Source organism: Xyrauchen texanus, chromosome 44 (assembly GCF_025860055.1).
Source record: "Xyrauchen texanus isolate HMW12.3.18 chromosome 44, RBS_HiC_50CHRs, whole genome shotgun sequence".
NCBI lineage: Eukaryota > Metazoa > Chordata > Actinopteri > Cypriniformes > Catostomidae > Xyrauchen > Xyrauchen texanus.
Window position 1 is genome coordinate 27624939 of NC_068319.1, and position 25924 is coordinate 27650862.

Consider the following 25924-nt stretch of genomic DNA (forward strand, 5'->3'; position numbering starts at 1 on the left):
GGCCTCAACAGTCCCGGCTCCATGGACGCGGTGTCCCCGCCTTCAGCGCCACGACTGTTCCCCGGCCGGCCGGTTCAGACGAGTCCAGAGGACGCCAACATCAGACCTCCTCCTCAGTCACGTACCGCCTGCCGGGTGCGCGGAGCAAGGTAAGTGCTTTGAGTTCATTCTCAGCACCAGAGCCTCGGTACGCCACGTTGCCTCCCGACGCCGCGTTACCTGTTCCGCACCGCTGTGAAGCCCCGCCGGGTACATCCAAAAAACCCGTACCCTTGGTGCCCCTAGCACGGAGTTTAGAGGCGTGGCTCTCACTGCCCAACCCATCACGCTGGCTGCACCGGACCATTCGAGTTGGTTACGCAATTCAGTTTGCCAGGTCTCCGCCCCCTTCGTGGGCGTACATTTTTCCGCAGTACACGGCCAACATGCCCTCTCCCTGCGCGAAGAAATCGCCTCCCTTTTACTAAAGGACGCGATAGAGCCGGTCCCTCCAACCAAAACGAAGAAGGGTTTCTACAGCCCTTTCTTTGTTGTACCCAAGAAAGGCGGCGGCTTACGACCGATCTTGGACCTGCGAGTTCTCAATCGGACCTTGTAAAAACTCCCGTTCAAAATGCTCACCCAGAAACAAATTCTATCTGGCGTCCGGCATCTAGATTGGTTCGCAGCGGTAGACCTGAAGGACGCGTACTTCCACGTCTCAATTCGCCCAGGACACCGCCCCTTCCTAAGGTTCGCATTCGACGGCCAGACGTATCAGTACAAAGTCCTCCCCTTCGGCCTGTCTCTGTCCCCTCGCGTCTTCACGAAAGTCGCAGAGGCAGCTCTTGCTCCGCTCCGAGAAGCCGGCATACGCATACTCAATTACCGCAACGACTGGCTCATACTGGCCCACTCCTGAGAGTTACTATGCTCACACAGAGACCAGGTGCTCAGCCACCTCAGCCGTTTGGGGTTTCAGGTCAACTGGGAAAAGAGCAAGCTCTCTCCGGTCCAGAGCATCTCTTATCTCGGTCTGGAGTTAGACTCAGTCCCAATGACAGCACGTCTATCCAACGAGCGTTCTCAGTCAGTGCTGAAATGCCTCGCTTTCTTCAAGCCAAAACGTTTCCAACAGCTCCTGGGGCATATGGCATCCTCCACGGTGGCCGCGCTGCTGGGGTTGATGCATATGAGACCACTTCAGCACTGGCTCCGGACTCGAGTCCCGAGATGAGCATGGCGCCGCGGCACGCACAACATAAAAGTTACCTCTGCCTGCCGCCAAACCTTCAAACCCTGGACAGAGACAGACCTCTGCTTCCTAAGGGCAGGAGTACCCTTGCAGCAGGTGTCCCGACGCGTTCTGGTCACAACCGACGCCTCCAAATTGGGTTGGGCGCCAGATGCAACGGGCGCCAGAGTCGCAGGCCGGTGGAACCGAGGCCGCTGCGCTGGCACATCAACTGCCTAGAGCTGCTGGCTGTTTTTCTGGCCCTGCAGAAGTTTCTCCCGCTAATTCGAACAAACACGCCCTAGTCAGGACAGACAGCACCACGGTCGTAGCCTACATAAACCGCCAAGGCGGAGCACGCCCCTCCACATGTCACAGCTCGCCCGTCGTCTCCTCCTTTGGAGTCAGCAGCGACTCAAGTCACTGCATGACACTCACATCCCCGGCAACCTCAATGTGATAGCGGACGCGCTGTCAAGACAAAGCTTGCCCGGCGGAGAGTGGAGGCTCCACCCCCAGTCGGTCCAGCTGATTTGGGACCAGTTCGGCAAGGCTCAGGTAGACCTGTTTGCCTCCCATGAAACCTCCCACTGCCCGCTCTGGTATGCCCGGACAGAGGCTCCCCTCGGGGCAGACGCGTTGGCACACAGCTGGCCTGTGGCATTCCCCCCAGTGAGCCTTCTTACACAGGTGCTATGCAAGGTCAGGGAGGACGAGGAGCAAGTCATTCTGGTAGCCCCTTACTGGCCTACCCGGACTTGGTTTTCGGACCTCATGCTCCTCACGACAGCCCCTCCCTGGCGGATTCCCCTGAGGAAGGACCTTCTTTCTCAGGGAAGGGGCATGCTCTGGCACCCGCACCCAGACCTCTGGAACCTCCACGTCTGGCCCTTGGACAGGATGCAGAAGATCTAGCCGGCCTACCACCGACCGTCATAGATACAATCAATCAAACCAGAGCCCCCTCTACCAGGCATCTCTACGCTCTAAAGTGCCGTCTGTTCACGGACTGGTGTTCTTCCCGAGCCGAAGACCCGCAGAAGTGCGCAGTTAGGTCAGTGCTCGTGTTTCTTCAGGAGAGGCTGGAGAGGAGGCTGTCCCCCTCCACCCTCAAGGTGTATGTCGCCGCTATTGCGGCCCACCACGACACGGTAGACGCCAAGTCTCTTGGTAAGCACGACTTAATCGTCAGGTTCCTAAAAGGTGCCCGGAGGATAACTCCCTCCCGCCTAACCTGTTCCCTCCTGGGATCTCTCGGTCGTCCTTACGGGCCTCCAGAGACACCCCTTCGAGCCGCTTGACTCAGCTGGACTCAGGGCCCTCTCTCTCAAGACTGCCCTGCTGATCGCGCTCGCTTCCATCAAGAGGGTCGTGGACCTGCATGCATTCTCTGTTAGCGATGCTTGCCTGGAGTTCGGTCCGGCAGATACTTTCGTGATCCTAAGACCGCGACCGGGCTATGTGCCCAAGGTTCCTACCACGCCCTTCAGGGATCAGGTAGTGAACCTACAAGCGCTGCCCCAGGAGGAGGCAGACCCAGCCCTTTCACTGCTGTGTCCAGTACGTGCTTTACGTATTTATCTGGACCGCACACAGAGCACCAGACGCTCTGAGCAGCTCTTCGTCTGCTTTGGGGGACAGCAGAAAGGGAATGCTGTCTCCAAGCAGAGACTCGCCCACTGGGTTTTCGACGCCATTTCCTGGCTTATCACACCCAGGCCGTGCCCCCTTGCGGGTCCGAGCTCACTCCACCAGGAGTGTTAAGCGCCCTCATGGGCACTGGCTAGGGGCACTGCCCTAGAAGACATTTGTAGAGCAGCGTGCTGGGCAACACCTAACACTTTTGCGAGATTCTACAATCTCCGAAGTTGAGTCAGTATCGCCCTGTGTTCTCTCAGGTACCGAGCCCGTGAGAACTCGGTGGCACGCCCACGATCTGACCAGGTGAATCGCTTGCACCTAGCTCCTTCCCCTAACCAGGGGAAACAGTGCGCCTTCATTCCCAGGAGATCTCAGGTTTGGGACACTGGTCGATTCCTCCCTAGCCCTCGTGGGTCGCAGTTCAGCGGAGCAACTCGCTGACCCAAGCCACTGTGGGTACCGTAAGCTACCCTGTACTGGTATAGGTGCTCCACAGGTAAGGCCTCCTTCGGACTCCCCCTGTGTGTAACACCACGGTTCTGTCCCCTCTGGCGAGCTGACTCCCATGTTTCCCTTAGGCAGTCATGGCTGCCTCGGCTGCCGTGCTGTATGTTCCCCCCTCTATAGGCTGGATCCACCACCGCACCGACTTTTCCACATAGGCCCTAAGCAGGCCTCTGATGGTTTTGCCACTTAAACATGGCCTCCACAGGGTCTTCTCCGCCCTGAATAAGGGCTAAGACCCCCTTCCCTCAATGCGTGTAAGGGCCCCTGCCTAAGTTGCTCTATGCGAGAAACATAGAGAGAAAAGAGGCCCGGCCAGGCTTGGCCCGTTCCCAGGTTGGTGGCCAGCACCTTGTTCCCCTCCAGGGTAACGATAAGGAATCCTGCTCACTCCTGTATCAGCAGTTCACGTACACGGCTCAGCGCATGGCGCTTTTATAAGTGGACCCCTAGTGTCGCTTCTCTGAAACAACGTGGAGAGAGCGACAGAAGGGGAACGTCTAGGTTACGTATGTAACCTCCGTTCCCTGATGGAGGGAACGAGACGTTGTGTCTCCCCTGCCATGTCGCTGAGCCGAGCCACTGTTGTGGCCGGACCATTTCCGCTCCTCAGAAAAATCCTGAATGAACTCCCGTATTTGCGCCGCTTAAATACCCGTGATGTCCGGGGCGGGACATGCAAATACTGGTTGCCAACTCTCATTGGCCTTTTTTCATAGTCCAGAGGTGAATATCGGCGCTCAAGAGAGACCCCTAGTGTCGCTTCTCTGACACAACGTCTCGTTCCCTCCATCAGGGAACGGAGGTTACATACGTAACCTTGACGTTCTTCCAGTTGAAAGAAATAATCACCCCATTTTAGAAAAACAAATACATATTTTACATTTTTTATATACTTAAAAACTGCAAAATATGAAGACTATGAAGAATATGTTTTTAGCTATTGCGTCCAGTCCTAGTATCCAACCCGATTGGTCTCAAAATAATGATAAATGTATATGCAATACAGTGATACCACATATGATTTTGAATGAAAGTCACTTACTGTTTTCTAGTTCGTAAGGATAAAAGTATTAAATGTGCATGTCAACATTCAGAGCATTTGATGCATTTAAAAAAAACAGCACAGAACTTATATAATCATAAACTGATTTTAAACTCGTAAATCATAAGAAGCTCAAGTGTTAGACTCTATAGGGCTCTGCTGTAGTCTAAAAACCACAGGACTTTATATACTTCAGATACTTACTTACATTCACTTCTAGGGAGATTGCGTTCACTTCCAGCACTCTCTATAAGAATGCATTAATATGCAACTGTAGATTTTCAAAGGTTAGCGCCACTGGCTGTGCTATTAGTATTCAACATGTAGACCAATCTCCATATCCTTTAGGCCACAAAAGTTCATAATGGAGAACACTTTGGCAAGTTAAGGGATTTTTCTGAAGGGAAGAGGAAAAATAAAACAGATAATAAAAAGTATTTTTGCAATTTCAGTCCATCTGTCAGTCAAAGGTGTAGTGGGATTTTTCTAGCTGCTACTGTTTTGTGATACTTCATACCGATATTCAGCTCAAGCTTTCCAATTTAAATGCAATTGTTATAAGACATCACAAGAAACCTGAGATGGCTACAAAAAACAAAAAAATCATTCAGCACCAAGGATGAATTATATAGTTTAATTAACCAGCGAGAGAAATGAATCTATTCAGCGAAAAAGGTCATAAATAAGAAATGAATAAATAAATAAGACAGGAGATAAAGGCAATCAAAATGCTTCTCGATTGAGCCGCATTATTAAAAAATCTGCAGTGCCAAGGGGTGTCATTAAGAAACGGATCCTGAGCTGTCAGATATCAAACGTATTGTTCTCCAGTTTGATGGGCTAAATGCTACTTATGGCCGCCAGAAATGGGAGAAATTCTGAAGAACTGACAGAAAGATACCATTTTAATTTCATTCCTGTCAGTCCACTTTTATTTCTCAAGTGCTGGAATAAATATGAAGTGTCAGTCAATAGACTAAAGTATTTCTCTACTTTGCTCAAGAATCTCAACAGAGTGGAGAGAAAAGTTACGGTTTTATGAGCAGATGGTTATTGAACATTTAAAAACACTGAAACACTTTTTGACCATAAATTGAATTTGTACATACTTGCTGAATTAAACACGAAACATCCATTAATTGCACCCTGCAGCTCTTACAATATTTCTGATGGATTTTAGATGAGAAACACACAGAGAAAATCAAATACAAAGGAGTTGTTCTATGAAACTGGTGCAACTGTGTTTTGGTTATAGATGATTTAGTCGATTTTTGTACAATTTTAGGCAGGTTATGGCCTCTTGTCAGAAGCATTTAAGAATCAACTAATCAACAAAATGGCCTTTCTATAAATAGTAAAAACAACTAAATAAACACTGTTTCTGTCTATTTAATGTGATGTAATGGATATATTATGCTTGATTAATTGAGGCAAGCATGAAAATCAACAAATTATGAATATCAAATTAGAGTTGAGCTCGACCCTTTTGAACTTGAGTTTCTGAAAACTCAGGTGATTTCACTTCCTCTTCATAATGTCATGTTCAAAATATACTGTTGTATATATGCAATATCACACTCTCAATTGTGCGATATGGCCCTACATCAGCACTGCTGTGATTCGGCCACAGATCGAGTGCCGTAGGTAATCACAGCAGTGCTGATTTAGGGCCATATAGCACAATTGAGATTGTGATATTGCATATATAGAACAGTTCAATGAACAACTACTTTTTAAAAATGTGTAAATCCTGAGTACGGCCATAAAAACTCATTTGTGCATGGAAATACTTTCTCACGTGACGGATCAGAATCTGCTGTTGCTGGTTCAAACCAAATGATGCGTCCAAGCCTTTGTTAGTAATTCAAAAATGTCACTTCAGAAATAGTATAACAACTTAGTTTCAAACAAGTTATTGGATAAACAAGGATGAATGTGTGTGAGTGAAAGAGAGAGAGAAAGAGACGAAGCATGTGTGTTCACCTGTTGCCACTCCCAAGCAGAGATGCCGTCAGCTTTCTGAAGATCAGCTTTCTCTTTGGAAAAATAGCGACCAAATGGGGGTAATTCTCCCTATTTTACGGTAGTTGGTGCGCAAGAGTCGATTACTATAGAAACCGCAATGTCCTCCGCCTTTTTAAACTGCACCCATTGTGTAATTAATCAATCTGTTGTGTCTCTCAGCTGTGATGAGCCATAATGCTGAAGTTGTTAGTTTAAAGCCATTTAAAGCTATTTCCTAGCTTTAGTAGTAGTTAGAAGAGCGATCATGAAGAGCTGTATTATGCAGACACTAGCTAATGCGGATTCACTTTACATCACCTAACTGGCTCATAAATTATCTTTTGCCACCACCTGCTGGCTAACATATGTAATGAGAAGAAAAACTGTAGCTCTTAACACATCTGAACAGCTCTTACACTTTAGTTTAGAATGGCATGAACACGTCCGAGTGCTGATGGTGTCAGACCATCAGTGCTCATGGAACATCTCTCGTCCAATCAGATTCGAGGAACAGAACTAACTGTTGTGTGTGTGTGTGTATATATATATATATATATATATATATATATATATATATATATATATATATATAAACACTTCATTGTTTTTACATTTTGTTATGTTGCAGCCTTATACTAAAATACTTTAAATAATTTTTTTCCACATCAATCTACACTCCATACCCCATAATAACAAAGCAAAAAACAGATTTTTGATAACTTAGCAAATGTATAAAACAAAACATTTTTTTATAAAAAAAGTATTCATACCCTTAACGCAGTACATAGTTGAAGCACCACTGGCAGCGATTACAGCCTTAAGTATTTTTGGGTATAATGCGACAAGCTATGCACACTTGGATTTGGGGATTTTCTGCCATTATGCTCTGCAGATCCTCTCAAGCTCTGTCATGTTGGATGGGAACCATCAGTGGACAGCCATTTTCAGATATCTCCAGAGATGTTTGATTGAGTTTAACTCCAGTCTCTGGCTGAGCCACTCAAGGACATTCACAGAGTTGTCCCTAAGACACACTTGCATTGTCTTGGCTGTGTGCTTAGGGTCATTGTCCTGTTGGAAGGTGAACCTTTGGCCCAGTCTGAGGTCCTGAGTGCTCTGGGCCAGTTTTTCATTAAGGATATCTCTGTATTTTGCCTTCCTTAAACCCTTGACCTATCCCCCAGCCCCTGCATCTGAAAAACACATGATGCTGAACACAGCATGATGCTACCACCTCCATGCTTCACCGTTGCTGGATGGTATTGCGCAGGTGATGAGTGGTGCCTAATTTTGCTCCAGACATGATGCTTGGAATTGAGGCCAAACAGCTCAATCTTCATTTAGTCAGACCAGAGAATCTTGTTTCTCACAGTCTGAGAGTCCTTCCAAGCAGGCTATCATGTGTCTTGGACTAAAGAGAGACTTCGGTGCCCAGATCGGTGGAGTGTTGCATTGATGGTTGTCATTTTGCAAGTTTCTCCCATCTCCACACATGATCTCTGGAGCTCAACCAGAGTGACCATCGGGTTCTTGGTCACATCTCTTACCAAGGCCCTTCTTCCCCGATTGCTCAGTTTAGTCAGGCGGCCAGCTCTAGGAAGAGTCCAGGTTGTTCCAAACTTCTTCCATTTAAGAATTATGAAGGTTACTGTGCTCTTGGGAACCTTCAATGCAGCCCAAGTTTTTTTGTAGCCTTCCCCAGAAATGTACCTCACTACAATCCAAAAATGGCTTGGTTTTTGCTCTGATATGCATTTTCAGCTGTGAGACCTTATATAGACAAGTGTTTTTACTATTATTTTTATTTATAGCATTTTAGCATACAATAGACTGCAAAATAACAAAATGTAAAAAAGGTTGTCTAAATACTTTCTGAATGCACTGTGTGTATATATATATATACACTCACCTAAAGGATTATTAGGAACACCATACTAATACTGTGTTTGACCCCCTTTCGCCTTCAGAACTGCCTTAATTCTACGTGGCATTGATTCAACAAGGTGCTGAAAGCATTCTTTTGAAATGTTGGCCCATATTGATAGGATAGCATCTTGCAGTTGATGGAGATTTGTGGGATGCACATCCAGGGCACGAAGCTCCCGTTCCACCACATCCCAAAGATGCTCTATTGGGTTGAGATCTGGTGACTGTGGGGGCCATTTTAGTACAGTGAACTCATTGTCATGTTCAAGAAACCATTTGAAATGATTCGAGCTTTGTGACATGGTGCATTATCCTGCTGGAAGTAGCCATCAGAGGATGGGTACATGGTGGCCATAAAGGGATGGACATGGTCAGAAACAATGCTCAGGTAGGCCGTGGCATTTAAACGATGCCCAATTGGCACTAAGGGGCCTAAAGTGTGCCAAGAAAACATCCCCCACACCATTACACCACCACCACCAGCCTGCACACTGGTAACAAGGCATGATGGATCCATGTTCTCATTCTGTTTACGCCAAATTCTGACTCTACCATCTGAATGTCTCAACAGAAATTGAGACTCATCAGACCAGGCAACATTTTTCCAGTCTTCAACTGTCCAATTTTGGTGAGCTCTTGCAAATTGTAGCCTCTTTTTCCTATTTGTAGTGGAGATGAGTGGTACCCGGTGGGGTCTTCTGCTGTTGTAGCCCATCCGCCTCAAGGTTGTGCGTGTTGTGGCTTCACAAATGCTCTGCTGCATACCTCGGTTGTAACGAGTCGTTATTTCAGGCAAAGTTGCTCTTCTATCAGCTTGAATCAGTCGGCCCATTCTCCTCTGACCTCTAGCATCAACAAGGCATTTTTGCCCACAGGACTGCCGCATACTGGATGTTTTTCCTTTTCACACCATTCTTTGTAAACCCTAGAAATGGTTGTGCATGAAAATCCCAGTAACTGAGCAGATTGTGAAATACTCAGACCGGCCCGTCTGGCACCAACAACCATTCCACGCTCAAAATTGCTTAAATCACCTTTCTTTCCCATTCTGACATTCAGTTTGGAGTTCAGGAGATTGTCTTGACCAGGACCACACCCCTAAATGCATTGAAGCAACTGCCATGTGATTAGATAATTGCATTAATGAGAAATTGAACAGGTGTTCCTAATAATCCTTTAGGTGAGTGTGTGTATATATATATATATATATATATATATATATATATATATATATATATATATACACACATAGGGATTTTATTGTTTGTTAAAAAAAAATATTATTATTATTCATATTATTATTAGTAGTAATAGTAGTTGTTGTATTCTTAATTAATTAATTAATTACTATATATATTTTGGAGTGACCTAGTGTGAATCGGTAAAGCAATGCATGGACATTTTTGGTTTAATATTTTTATTTTTATTATTATTATTATTATTATAATTAATAATAATAATACTTTATAAATATGTTAAATATATTTTCTATGCTTGGCTATACAGACATTCATGAAATCATGTTTTAATAGTTTATATAATATTAATAAAGTATTAATAAAGCTTTGTAGCAGATTTTTGTGTTTAGTGCACTTTATCAAAAGTATGGACATAAAAGATACTCCTTTCATGGAATGACTCAAGAAGTTATTCAACAAATCGTACAATATAGATTTTCATGTACAACATCGATCAAACAAAGAAAATAGTTTGCTCTCACATGTTGACGTGTGTGAATGTGAACCCTGTGTTTAGTGAGTGATGAATACTGGGTAAATACAGTGTGTTGATAAAAGACACTCTTAGTATGCAGACCCATAAATCAGAACATAATAAGTAGCTGACAAAAAGCAAACATCAAACACATTAAACGCCTGCATTAATAAAAGTATTGAACAAATATTATATGTACATCACTCTCACTTACATCTTCAACTCTAGACAAAAGTGAGTCTGTTCTTGCCAGCAATAACAAGGAACGTTCGCTCTAAACGAGCTACGTTCTGCAATATTAGTCAGGCGGTTTTGTGATAACAATGTTAAATACATAAATAAAGCGTGTATATATTTCCCTTAGCAAGTTAACCATCCTGATAATGGAGTTTGTTATAATACCCTGTTTGGCTTAAACGAATAAATACCGTTGGATCACAAGAGACAATTAAACCGGCGTTCAAAAATGTTTCTTCTTGTATTCAATTCTTGGCTTGATGTGTGTATCCATCCAGGAAAGTTTTTTCATTCACCGGTTATGAATATTTGCTGTCTTGCTTTTTGTGTTGCTTTTTCATGTTTTAAATTCCGTGTGCTTGGAGAGATTCATTGGTATTATTACTCTAGAATGTGTTTTTTTTTGTCCTTATTTTAAATCTGTGAAGTTTTCAGAAGCTGAAATGTTCGTAAAGCCATAGAAAAGAAACATCACATATTAAAAAATTAATAGCATTTCTCATCAGATTTTTCCACGGCAAAATTATGTAAGCTATACAATCAACATTCATTGTATAGCTCTATACCCCGACTTAAAGACAACAACATTTCCGAAATGTGGGATATCAGGGTAAGACTCGTTTATATTCCTGAAGAAAGCTGTACCTCATTGGACATTTCAGTAATATTAATTAGAAAAGATGTACCTGATAGGTCAGGTAAACTATAACCCAACCCTTAACAAATCAGGTAAAATTTTACTCATAAATATAAAACCCTGCCATCCGATGTTTCAGAAGTCCTTGACCTAGACATAGTGTAGCATCATTGGCACAACCAGTGATGTCAGTTTCGAGGGACAGACTTATTTTCGCAATTCCGTTTGGTGCCACAAATGATGCCAAAATTGATACTGTACCTTTAAATAAAACTACATACTCTATGATTTTTTGGAATGTCATGCAAAACCTCATGCACTCTCACCAAAACCCTCACCTCTACAGGCATGTCAACCAACCAGATGTAAGTGTAACATGAGCTAGCTGGTATGTGATAGCTACACGGTATGTGTAAACCTCACTTCTCTGGCCTCAAGAGGCGCACTAGTGACTGACACTAGAGGCTGTAGCCCTTAGCCTACTCGTTAGCAGGCCTGCCTCCCATGCTGGCTGAAACAGGTTCGAATCCCGCTTGGAGCAGGTTGAGCTGGACTGGTTACACTGGTGTTGGGACCTGAATGAAAGTGAGGTTTAGGGGGGTGAGTGTAAAATTAGACAGCTGGTATGTGATAGCTGTGCAGTGTGTAAACCTCACTGTCCTGGCCTTAAGAGACACACTAGCGACCAAGGCTAGAGGCCAAGGCTTTTATAGCCTTCTTGCTAGCGTCCGTCTCCAATGCGGGGGATCAACGGTTCGAGTAGGAATGGTGACACTCACTGCACCGTTGTAACCTGTTCTGCTTGACCCGCTCTGGGCGGGATTTGAACTGGCGTCAGATGGCATGGGAGGCAGGCATGCTAACGAAGAGTCTAAAGGCTACATCCTCTTGCGTCAGTCGCTAGTGTGCCTCTTGAGGCCAGGGGAGTGAGGTTTACACATACAGTACAGCAATCACATACCAGCTGGCTCCCATTACATAAGCAAACCCAACTAGAGACAATTATTGACAGCGAGAGAGAGAGAGAGAGAAAGAGAGAGTTTCTTATTGGCTACCTTTCTGAGTTTTGCTGTTTACAGAGTCTAGAGGCTGTCAAAGAGATATCTCAAGAGACCTATTTCAGAAATATCTGTCTGGTAATAGGGGCATTTGATGCATCATAATCTGAAAAAATTGCTTGCACCACCTTAAGTCTCCTGAGCTGAAGAGTTACCATTGAGCAAAGAACATTTCCTCGGGTTATAAGAGAGTTTGTGAATGAAATGGGGTAAGAAAAAAGAACTTGAAGGACTTTACAATAATCCAAACAGTCTGGCATTGTCTTTCCCCCTTCTCTTTTCTCATCTTGGTCTCTCCATCCCAGGGCCAGTGGGGGAGAGGGGATACCAGTCCCTGAGGACACTGATTCTACTGATGAGACACCATAAAATAGGAAGAGAGAAGGAGAGAGAGAGAGAGAGAGAGAGAGAGAGAGAGAGAGAGGAGTAGGGCGGGGAATCGGGAGGCAGAGACATTGGAAGGAGAGAAAAACTGAGTGAGAGAGAGAGTGAAAGAGAGAAAGAGAGATAGGGAGGAAACTGTACTCATACTGTCTTGGCATCAGTGTTGTCTAGTTTCTCTCAGGCAGGCCAGAAGCCTTACATTCTACCTCTGTGTGTGTCTCCACAGATGGCAAACATTGTGACATCCTTCTGCTGTGTGGTACTTGCAGCCGTGGTGGTGGTGTATGCCCAAAGGCGCAGCCAGCAAGGTAAGTCCACATTTCAGATACTTCATCCATCTGTTGTGGGTCTCAGTACCTTCTGTGCTTTACAGACAGACAAGACAATTTCTTAATGAGATCATGGGGGTCTTTCGTAATTAGGGATTGTTTTGTTTGCTTCTGGTCATGTTTTCTGCCTTCCTTCTGATTACTTGTCATTTTATTTGCTTTCACTCTCTCTCTCTCTCACTCTCTATCTGTATGTCTGGGTGGAACAGAAGAGTCACAGTGTTAGCGATGGGTCAGTATCACCTGACTGTGGGGAGGGGTGTGTGTATGTAAGTGTGTGAAGGCTGTTTAACGCATGGCCTGGCCACCCGGAGACACAGAGACTAGTCTGTCACTGGGTCAAAAACTAGAGCTCCAGAACAAAGTAATCCTCAGAGTGTGTGTGTGTGTGTGTGTCTAAGTTTGGAGCCGACACATTATCTTGCTGTCTGTGATGGGTTCACTCATGCTTGGGTGAATAAGCAGCTATGTCGTTTCTGCATTCCAATTCAATGTCATTTTGTGAGACAGCGGGGTGGATGTGCTAGCGAAGCAGCCTTGTTTCGTAAGCTGTTGTCGTTTCTTTGGTTATTATCCAAGCTGGATGCAACACGATATTAGGTTTTTTTCCTAACCAGGAGCAACACAAGTTTCCAGCGACAAGTAATTTGTCTATCCACACTGAAAGTGAAATGCTCCAGGATAAGTGAAAATGCCACACTTTAACAGTTAACAGTCAAATATAAACATATTTCATTTTTAAAGCTGTCACACAAAAAGTTTTATGCTTATGACTATGTAAGATGCATTTTGGGGTGTGTGGAGAGACTTAGGACAGTTTGAAATCAAGTGGGAATGCAGCTAATTATATATCCGAAAGCACATTTAGACCTGTCTCTCTGAAATTCTCATTGGTCGAAAGATGCCTGTGCACAGCCTGATCTCATTAAAATTACGCGACTGTGGCGACATATTTGAAAAATTATATTACATGGTTCATTACACGTATCAAGGCAGTTCTGAGGTAAAAGTTCCACTGTGTGGCGCTAAAAGCGAGTTTAATGTTCTTCCAAACCTATGATGTTATTTTTCCGGTAAAATTGTCAACTCACGTGCTCTTTAGGACTTGTACCATGGTAAAAGTGTTTTGTAGGCTCTATGAAAGATACTTATACATATTATATCATCCAGTAATGACTAGAGTAAATAATCTGTGTCCTTAGATAATGATTTGGATCGAATTTAATGGAAAACTTTGCGAGATAAGACAAAGACTTAAAAGTAAAATGAGCAGCCCTATTTATATCTGAAAAAATCTTGATATGTATCATTTACATTTACATTTATGCATTTGGCAGACGCTTTTATCCAAAGCGACTTACAGTGCAATTATTACAGGGACAATCCCCCCGGAGCAACCTGGAGTTAAGTGCCTTGCTCAAGGACGCAATGGTGCAGCGACCTTCTGATTAACAGTTCTGTGCTTTAGACCACTACGCCACCACCACTCATGTATCGATAATCACCAGGAAAATCTTCAGGCAACAAAATGTCCTGTCACTTGCCGTGGTCTCGGCTGGATAGAACAAAACTCTTAATTTTACACGAAAGAGATTTTAATCCTTGTCGCTAGCTACACATTTTCTATCAATATCGATCAATAAGCAATTATCTGCTTTATCGGACATCGGCTGATTGTTTAAAACCAGCAAATGATCAGGGCCTGTTACATCTTGTCAATCAAAAGGGGTGGAAAATCATATCAGTTAGTTAGACTACAATCCTGTGTGTGAAAGTAAATGTGTCTTGTGAGGAACTATGCAGATTTACACTGCTAGAATTTCATGAGAAGATCAAAACTATCAAACTATCGGTATCAGCAGATGATGTTCTAAATAATTGGTATCGGGAAACAAATTTTGTTTGGGTTTATCCCAACATGTGCTTGGTTACACACCTTAGTATTCCCCATGAAGTTGATTTCTTGCAAATGTTGATGAGTTACTATTAACTCAACTTTCTGTGGCATATACCTAAGAATGGGATGCAAAGTAGTGACTAATGATCTGTGCTGCTAACTGAAAGATTGTTGGATAAAACTGATCCATGAACTATAACCATTGTGTCCTTGATCAAGACCTGTAATAAATGCAAGTCACTTTGCATAAAGTGTCTACTAAAAGACTTTCTCCAAGAGAAGGATTGCTGATGCTAGACAAAAACTGCAGATGTAACTTCAGTCGGTGTTGAGAACATTGTTTGAGAGTGAAAACTCATATTTTTGGACCATTCATGCTGTTGTCATCCCCCACACTGTTGCATCAGTCCACGTTTTGTTGAAACGATGCTTTCTCTAAAGCTGATTACATCGCTATAATTCCTAGTCATTGCTGTGTGTTTCTTTAGCAGTGCACTTGCACTGATTCGCTGATGTCATAGTAGGATGATATCATTGCAATGTCCATCAGCAGTGCTGCTTATCTGCTCCCACGCCATATTTTGGTTGGTCAGCTGATCGTGTTTAATCTACGCAGCAGTCATCACAAGCACAAACCACATGCAATGCCATTTAAGCTGCACACACACACACACACACATACAGAATAAAACAGCTTAAACGAATGCCAATACACACACAGACTGAAATACAAATGGACACACTAACAAACACACAGACACAAAATTAAAAACAGTTCCATTAGGATACAATAAGAGTTATAGAGATATTCTTATTCACACACTTGCACACAATTTGTGTTTAATGTAGATTTAAGTTTTGATTTGGTTGTCAATTTGTCAAATATATTTTAATATTAACCAATACAAATTAATTTGCATGACTTGCTGTAATGTACATTGTTTCTTGTCGACAAATTATGACTCAATTTGAAAACTTGGGAAGGCTTTATTTGAATTCAGTCATGCTCGATATTTAACTAAAATAATACATTCAATTTCATGAAACTTTTTTCAGCAGCTAATTTAACTGTAATCCTTGAGAGCTCTGGGAAGATTTTCCGGGTGTTTGTTCTTCATGCAAAGCTTGATTCTGCAGCCGACATCTGTTCCAGTGACAAACTATCAAAGCATTGTAATTCAGCTTCAAGTAGTGATTGATTGGTTCTCTTCTCATGCAATTGTCAGTAACTACATTAGGGAAAAGATTCAAGTTTGATTTTGGGTAAAATGGGTTCTGTTGCAAGACATAACTCTGCTGAAAAGACCAGCTTAGACAAGCATTAATTTCCATGCTAATCCAGGCTGGTTTGGCCCTGGTTTAGCTGGTGGACCAGCATATGCTGTTCACCAGCTAAAATGCTTGTCGACCAGCATGGCCTTTCTGTTGAAACAGGTTGACCAAGGAAGAGGTTAAGCTAGTAAAGAAGCCAAGTGGGTTAACTAGAATGATGGTGATTAGCAATGCTTTTAAGAAATTGTAGAAAATAGGTCAACCGATATATTGGTCACACAGACATAACTTAGATATCGTATCGGCAAAATCCAATATCGGTTCTTGATGAAGGTTTTGAAGGAGCATGTTCATATTATCTTGGCAATCACAAGAATAAGAGTGTCAAAACAACAGTAACCCTGATTTTGCCAAGTCAGGTTTCATGTTCAACATTGTTTGTTGGTTTTGGAACAACAATAGTGTAAAACAAACATAGTCCTAAACTTACCCCTAACCATAATCTTCTCCAAAAATCTGAGGGAAGTGATAGGTTGATAAGAAAGTTGTTTAAGCCCCAAATTTAGTGTGATATTCCAACTAGACATCTCCTATATCTGACAATAAACTAGCTCCACTGAATGATGCTTGGAAGATGACATGTAAGAAAATAAAAATATCGCCACAATTAGCTTTGCAGGTGTTTGAATGTCACGTCTCCTAGCAACCAAATTTCAGACGATCAACAGGTGTTCTTCTGCAAGTGTACAATTATCAGATCATTTACGCTGTTGAACAAACCTGTCTCTGCAAAAGTTTGCTAAATGTTTTATTGACAGATGATATGAGAACTTTGACTCGTAGATGATTTTATTTGCATAAATGTAAATATTTCAAACTTCAAACATGTTCACATGATGACAAATAGATGCATTTCGGTGAAACCAGAGTTGGGGAATTCTGCGTTTCCAAATTGGAAGTCCGACTTTTAGGCCGTCCAGTGAATACTTTTTTATATGAAAATGTGTTCATTTTGAAATGTTTACACCTTTTATCCTCATTAGAACGCCACTTTCCTTCACCAGAAGCAGATCATTTCCAAACACTTTCCATTACTACATATTTTGGAAAACAATGATTTTAGGAAACTGAAAATGGAGTTTTCAAACAAAAACATATTAGTGTGAATGTGAATGTGGCTAAAGTGAAATTCTATTTTGTTTTTTAAGTAGAAATTTGATAATTGTGACTTTCTGAGTTCTAAGGACCCTTTCCATATCCGTTCTGTACATTTTATAAACATATAAACTGATGTAATGGATAAATACCAATGTATCTGCCAATGTCACAAACACTGTACATTGAACTCAGTGAACACTTTTGGTGTTGTTTTGTGCTAAGATTTGTTTTAATGGCATGTGTTTGTGGGAATGGATATTAAAAGTGAAGATTTTCACATTTCCATATGAAAGAAGTTGTGATGCTTTGTTTTCTATCCTGGATTGGAACGCACATGAAACACGTTTTACTTCTGACATCTTGAAAATAATTTTTCCTCCTCCTTTAATTGGTAAAAGAACCAAAAAAACTGTTCAACTTAACAAGCTGGTTTGAATGAGAAAGCCATATGTCTGCTTAAAATATATTCTTAACAATTTTGCTCTCATTAAACGCAAGACAGAAATGGAAAAAAACAAAAAATAAACAAATGGTAGAAATCGAAGCTCTTTGCCTTGAAGTTATCTGCTCCAACTCTAGCAGGGATATTTTAAACCTAGAAATAAGTGTATTACCCCTTCCTTTCATCAAGAAAAGTCAGACAAAGCCTTGTTTTATGTCATCAGTCGAGAGATTGAGTCCAGACAAGCCCATTTCTAACAATTTAATTATTCATGAGACCCTAAGTGAGAATGAGAGAGAATATATTTCTAAACATCCATTGTGTTGGTCACTTCCTATCTGGCTTTGTGTGGAGAAGCTGCTGAACTCAATCTATCACTTGTTTGTCTCTAGTGGCCTAAAGGGCCCCATAGTACACAAGTTCTGTTTGATGATGGCAACTTGACTGAGTACAGCAATGTGGAATGAATAATTTTTGTGACTGTTGATCTCTTGTTCAGACTTGATGGATTATTATCTAAGGCAAATGGACAGTGTTTAGATCAGGATTTGTAAAACCAGGATTAAAACTAATCTTTATCTTTAGGTGGAAATCTGTGATTAAGAACCAGTAATTTATTTGTAATTTCTGAAAACCAAATTTTCAAACAGATTTAGGATCAGAGAAATTATTTTAAGAGGTAAAATACACACTTTACCTTTAATAGATGATTTATTTGAAGCTTAAATTTGAATCAAAGTTTTCAACTGGACATGCTCCCTACATAAAGAAAACGAGTGAAAATCAATAGTCTCTTTGGGTTGCAAGTGTGAATTTTATCAACAGCTCCAACTTGGCAGTGTTAGAGGTGTGAAAAATGTGTGTCTTGCCTCCCCAGAGAATACTTTCGCTTCGTTTGTGTGGATGTCATGGTGAAATTGTGCTTTTGATGTTTACCTCAAGAGAGACGTGCTTTCGATGTTTACCTCAAGAGAGACGTGGTTAAAGCGAGAAAGTATGAATCGACTCACATCCTTGTACCGTGAATCAACGGGGGGGTCAAAAGAGAATGAATGCGAGCATAGTGGATATCTTCTAGCTCATCCTCATTTACAGCGCGGCCGCTGCTAAAAAAAGCTTTTGAAAGAACCCAGGTGTATGAAATGTAAACATTTTCAGCACCCATCAAAACACATTAATCTCTTTCATTCTTACTTTTAAGGTGTTTTAGCACCATTTTGAAGATTTATACTAAACACTGCATGCATTCGGTGTCAGTCGATAAAGGTGTATTCAGGAAAACTAGCTTCAGCCTCACCCTTTCCTTTTTGAATGTGGAAAGAACTGTTTACCTCTCAAATGTACAAAAATAAACCACTCACAACTGCATATAAATCATTCAAACTCACCTCTGTCTGTAAAGTTCCCTTTCCCGACATCAATCTATACTTAAGATGTTCTCCTCGGAAATCCCAACACCGAAAACATCAAATTAGCGCTCCTGCACACAGCGCTAAGGAAACAGCTATTTTGTGTGAACCTACAGATGTAGTCTGAATACTTACCTTTCTATGGTTACACTGTTATCCTCCTTTAATTAAACTGGAAATGAAGTAATAAGGGAGAATTTCATGAAACCTTTCAAGAACATGTTTAATTGATATATCAATTGGACATGTTCTTTCAATCAAAATCATTGCGATTTTGCTGTTTATCACTATAGGCTATATTTTGAGTTCTATATAGCTTGGGTTTTTTCTAGTCTTATTATTTTATATTTAGAATCATTTTTTTGTGTCAAAAATGTTGTCACCCAAAAATTTTCTGTCATTTTAACAGTAGAAGAATAAAACATTTCTACTGTATAAACTTTGTTTAACTGGTTAACGTGTAGATAACATATTTGGCAAATAAATGTAATATATTTAACAATATGCCTAATTTTATGGTACAATTTTTAAAGTATAATTTTACTGTATAATTAATGGTAAATTGAATCATATAAACGGTAGTGAACCATCAAAATGACATCCCTTGAAGCCTAAAACATGGTCACCATATTTTTTTACGGTAAATTTCTGATATTTTACCGAAAATGTTATGGAATTGCTTTTACACCATAATTGTTTAGTGTCATCCTAACCAGAGCACGTGAGCGAAGCAGAACAGCGTAACACTCCGCTCAATATCCTGCTCCGTGCGTGTAGGCTCTGCTCAACCGCTCGCGGCTCAAGCGGGTGCTCCGCTCAAGTACTGCTCACACTCAGCGGATAAAAAAAAGTTAGCTCAAATCCCGCTCCATCATGAAATTTCTGTGTAGTAGGCTATACTTGTTTACAGGCATGGACACACGCCCAATCAACTGCCCATTTGCCCACATGGGCTGAGGTGCCCTTCTGGGTGAATATTTCTGGTATTTTACCGTAAATTTTATGGATTTGCTTTTTCAGTGTAATTGTTTAGTGTCATCCTAACCAGAGCATGTGAGCGAAGCAGAACAGTGTAACACTCCGCTCAATAACCTGCTCCATGCATGTACGCTCCACTCAACCGCTCACGCCCCAAGCGGGCGCTCCGCTCAAGTACCGCTCACGTTTAGTGGATAAATAAAAGTTTGCTCAAATCCCGCTTCATCATGAAATTTCTGTGTAGTAGGCTATACTTGTTCCCAAGCAACTGCCCCTTTGCCCATATGGGCTGAGGTGCCCTTCTGGGGGAAATATAAGGTTCTACAGACATTTATTCAGTTACGAAATACTTAGTAACGTACACATCTGTACGTTATTTTGGTATATAAAACCTTGCTATTTATTTTGTACTGGTTTACAATGGCTGTTAGAATATCGGGTCTACCAGACCTTCCTTATTATTTGTAATCAGTCAAATATTTCTCTGTTAGCACATATGCCATTGAACATCTTCAAATAAAGCATAAAAATATTGAATCCATAAATTACACTGCATTCGTTTAAGAAAAGTTGTTTGTATTTTTCCCAATGTAGGCTATTTATAGCTTCTTTCTCTGCGCATTAATGCAGCAATCGATGACAGAAGATGTTATCCGCAAATATTAATCTGTGGTCAGTGGTTGTTTTTTACATTTCACTAATCGTTAAGACGAGGATTTGGCAAATCAAATGCTTAATTGAACAATGGAGGCATGAAAGCAGAATGCAGCGCCTGCAAATTAAGACACACTGATCCGCAAGATCATACATGTTTATTAGTTTTGATGCAGGGATTTTTTGTGTGTGTTCGCTGGGATTCAAGGAAATATGCTTTTCCAATTTACAGTATTATCAAGCTTACATATTCAATTGAGGGTGCTCTGACATTCGCACCCCAGCAGAACCGAGCCTGCATTTAGCTTGTACCTGCACTGCCATGATGGCAAAATAACAAGATACCTTACTATCTAGTTATCTATTCATTTATTATCAAATGGTAGTGTAGCCTACTTGCTAACCTTTTGCTGTGCTGCAATGTTTGCGTAAAACATCCTTGTTCTTTCTGGCAATGTGACACTTAAGATTCCAAAGGGAATCTCAGCTAACTCTCACAGTCTCTCCACTCCCTTTCGATTTCTTCTCCTTCATCGTTCTTAGCTTTCGCAGATTCTCAAACCAGCATATCACAAAGCTAATTCTGGGTTGAGTGAGAGGTGCTGAGCGGCCTTAGCAAGTGGAGTGAAATCCTAAAAAAGGCACTGTCCGCTCAGGTAAGATTATCACCGCTCTGCTCCACGCTGTGCTCTGCTCACATGCTCTGATCCTAACTAAATGTATACTGTTACTTTCAGGTGATATTTAATTCAGAACATAAGTTCTGATTGCAGATTTAAATAATATAATCTGATTGTTATATATTTTAAAAGTATATGTTCTTATTTAAATAGCTTTAATGTAGGGACTTTTTCATAGTAGTGTAGTGTAGTAGTGTAATCTTGTAGTGTAGCGAGCTACTTTTATTCAAAGAGTAGCTGTACTGTAGTTTTACTACTTTAAATTATGAGTAGTTTGTAGCTTTGGAATCTACAGTTTTAAAGTAACATCCCTAACACTGATTACAGTCACGAGAATCACCATTGAGAATCGCAAGGATTACAAAAACATTGTTGTTTTTTTAAATAATAATACTGAAAATGTAAATGCATTACATTATTTAGGCACACAATTTAAGCATTAAAACGTACAATACAAAAAGTTGCTTGAGAATGCATGATATTTTTTTTATTTCCATATCAGATTCATCACTAGACTTTAAAATCACAAGAAACACATATAATTGAGAACCAACTGATATACTCCAAGTCTAGATAAACGTTTTAATGCAAAGATGAACTTGATGATAGATTTGATTATTATAACTGATAAACACCCCCATTTGTAACCTAACTTCCCCTTACCCAACCTTTCTTGTGACGTCACAAGTTTCACAAATTCCAAACAAGCCATTTTTGCAACTTGGTTTAAATTAATGCTCTTTTTTTCTATTAAGTAGGATGTTTTCAGTTCTGAAGCTTACAGTATGTTTTTATAGTACAACGACCTCTTATATGTCAAAATATAAAGAATTAATATAAAATATTATGTCATGACCCTTTCAAACAAAAGGACCCCAGAAAAAGAACAAAAAATAGTCTGTGAATCATGATCCATAATATGACTGTACCATATTAACCAGAACCTTTGAATTGTTTTGCTGTTGCAAACAGGACGTTGTGTAGCTTTACTTCCTGTCGGATAGCATCTCTCCACCCTGGGGGCCTCTTCTGCAAATATCTTGTCCTTCAACAATATCAAATCAAATGTCTTGTTATCCATCTATTTTCCACAAGTTTGTTTGAGGTACAATCCATTAGTGCTGTTCCAAAACCTTGTGCTCCCTCACTGATTACAGCCTACATAGGGTGCAAACTTCTTCGACAGCATCTTAACTGAAATGGAACTTCATTATTAAATTGTTAAGTATTTGCAAAGGCATCATCCCACTTAACACATATCTATCCTGCACAGGACGTGCATGAGAGATGCAACTCACTATGATTAGGATACAATACAGTTTTGTGTTAGCATGTTGCTAAGCTAATGGTGCAATATCCTAATTAGCAATCCAAAATTAGATTTGCATCAAACTTGCAGCAAATTATTGCCAAAGGTTTTCTGCAGGTTTACTACCAACGGTGAAGAGCTGCAAACATCTGGCAAACATTTGCAGTGAACAAACTCATTTGCATGTGAAAATAATGAGTGGCAAATATGCCATAAACTCTATTTTCTTAAGAGAATCTCAAAATAATTTTAAAGGATCGTGGAAAATATCAAATTGGGCACTCGTTACATTTATGCAAAATGAGCTTTTGATTTGCCACAAATGTTTGATGAAACATGAAAAAAGACGAAAAAGTCTTAATTCAACTTAAAATTGATTATTTCACCAAATATTTGAGTCTGCTAGACATTTTTTGTGCTAATTAGGGTATTGCATCATTAGCTTAGCAACATGTTAACACAGAACTCTATTGTAATCATAGTGAGTCTAGTGAGGGTTGTTGCAATGCATTTGGTACTACCTTATCTGCGAATGATTCGTGTGATGCTTGCTTAGAATTTGGCCAAAATTATGTATTTTAGAAGACACCATAATCATCTTGTTGACTATTTGGAACAGTTTCTGTGTCTGGAGCATACAGATGCATTCAAATGTTTTCTATCATTAGGTTTTGGAGCACACCTTTAATGTACATCTCCCTTGGTAAGAGCACAAAGTAACACCTTGGCAAGAGGGTCTTGCAAGCTTCATAATAGCGAATGTTTACTCCTGTAGGGCAGCATAGTTATTAACGTTAGCAGGTCGAAGCGCTGGAATCAAGATAAGATGCAGTGCTGTTGCAGCGTTCCACTGTGTCTAAATTGATCTTATTGCAGAGTTGAACTCAGGATCAGACCACTGTATTGGTGTCTGTTCATGCGTGGGATTCCTGTTTGCTACAGTGAACACTACAATGGGCGCTTGACACAAGAGTCTTAGTATTACTTCGCCTTACAAAGGAGAACGGGAGTGTTTCCAAGAGATGTTTCCTCTTGCAGTTTTTCTCAAATGGTCTTGGGAAGACAGTAAGTGTTTCATTATTATTCTGCTCTTTAGTAATACTGCCCACTGAATGACTTTTAGGGAGCATCTAATGCCATATTTGTGTATTGGTAGTTTTTATGCAAAATTGTGCATTGATGGGCTGTGAATATAGACTAGATTTCCATTTCCTGAAGTAATGATTGAAAGGAGAATTACCTTCATATGTTATTACATATGAAAGTAATTCTCTCTCAGCTAAAGAAAAATCAGCCCAATATGCAAATAAATACTAGATATTAGACCAAACACTATTCAGTATGCAATATTACACTGACAATGTCACTGTCAGTTAGATGTTGAATGCTGGACACTCGATCAATATAAGTCAATGGAAGCTTTTCAAATGTAATAATGTATTCCTTAAAAAGCATAATCAAAAATTGACAGCACATCTAAAGATCAATTTACCTATAAAACAAAGTTTAAATGGAATCTACTATATATGTAAAAGTGGTTCATCCATCCATCCATCCATCGTCAACCGCTTATCCTGTGTACAGGGTCGTGAAAAGTGGTTCAGTCTGAATTAATTAAAGAGCCTAGTTGCAAGAAACTTGCAAGGAGTTGATAAAACCCCTTAGTTATAATTGTAAGGCTATCGTCAATAAGAGTGTTTTCACTTAATGGGTTTCTTTGTAACTGGCTTAACTTGTGTATAGGGGTTTACAACACATATAAATACAGTACTGCCTTGCAAGAACTGTGAAATTAGTTAGTTAAACCCAAAATTTCACCCAAGACAAGAGAACCATCAAGTACATAAACAATACAGATCAAAAGGGAATGATAAAACCTATTTGTATTGTTGTTTATGTGTTTAAGAGTTTGGATTTATAATTCAAAAAAGTCTTCAAAAGATGTCAAAGCTCCATTTGGGTATAGACTTTCCCTGCAGAACACTGACTTTCACTAAGATTGCTAAGACTGTCTAACTGTGAAACTGGCAAAATGATCAAAGTCCTAATGGATAAAAAAAAACATGCTGAAATTTTAATGAACTACATAAAGTACACCTAATGCTGGGCTAGCCGTGGTCATGTTTGAAATGATTGAGATAGCTTTTAATGATTTTGCTTGGAGAATAAGGAATGCCTCGCACATGTGCCTAACCACAGTGTGCTAGATTAGACAATACAATGAGCTACTTAATCTTTTCAAGAGCAAAGTGGTTATCTCCTAACCTGTGTATTATAGCGGTGGATGAAAATTATTGACACTCCTTACTATTGTTGATTATTCACCTACTCCCTGTACATTCTTGGCATCTTATTTGGGTATGTCTCTATCCAGTTTTGCACATCTTGGCATTAAAATTTTTACCCATTTGTCTTGACAGAATTGCTCAGCTGCCAACATGTTGGATGTATACTGTTTATGAACATCAATGTTTAACCTTTTCAACTCTGCGGACCCTCTGGCGGGTCCAAAAGGGGACCCTATGTCACGAAAAAAAGTGTATGCTTAAAATGTTCACGTCTCCGAATACATAAGTCAGGGGTATGGGGTATCGTTTGAAAGCATGGAATCTAAACTTTTCATAGATTTCCACTTATGCATTTATGTTATTTAAAATAACAAAATAAGGTCTGATCAGTGCCACCTAAAAGTATTTCAAATAGCACTTAAAAAGACAAATCATATGTCAAATGAAAGCTCTCATTCTCAGGAATGTATGGTTTATTTTGTTTCACTAATACCACAGTTTGAAAGATTTTAAATATAAACACAAAGTGAAATATTATATCTGTAAGATATAAAATAAAAATGTCTCATTTAAACGGCGATCACTGCTGCTGTGAGCCCCAAATTGCTAAAAACTTAATATCTGCTATTTCCTTGGGAAGTTTCCAAAAAATAAATCTAAATTTTTTTAACTTGTCTGTGAGCTTGCTTGTGTGAATAATCCTGAATAAATTGATGATCAATATACAGCATCACAAAGAGGGGGATAGTAGCTTTCTAATGAGATCTAGATTGAGCTTCTAGTCCACTCAGAGGCCGAGATATTTGATGAAATAATGGGGTGGTGCATGAACTGAAATTATACTGCATGTCTATGGACGAGCACATCATTGAGGGCTAAAATGCATTAAAGCCCCATATACATTTCAGATGACAGAGGGAAAAAAAATTCTAGTTCTTCCTGCCATTTAGTGGGAGTAAATAAGACTATGTGAACAGAACCAGAATAACATTCTTACAAAATTACAAAAAAAAAATATTATTCTATTCATTACAAATTCTTAAAATTTGCAGTATTGTTTATGAATAATTTGATTCTTTTTTTTATGGGGGTGGAATGTTCTTGAAAAAAAAAAGAGAGACACATTTTTGACAATTAGTCAACAGT

The 25924-nt window shown here is 40.6% G+C and overlaps 1 protein-coding gene across 1 annotated transcript in view; it reads left to right on the forward strand.

Moving 5' to 3' along the window:
- The window catches only part of cntfr (ciliary neurotrophic factor receptor), a 286782-nt gene that overhangs the window by 80442 nt on the left and 180416 nt on the right, over positions 1–25924 (forward strand). The window contains exon 2 of the mRNA XM_052117628.1: positions 12589–12670. Coding sequence (XP_051973588.1) covers positions 12589–12670 — 82 coding nt within the window. The remainder of the gene's footprint in view (positions 1–12588; positions 12671–25924) is intronic.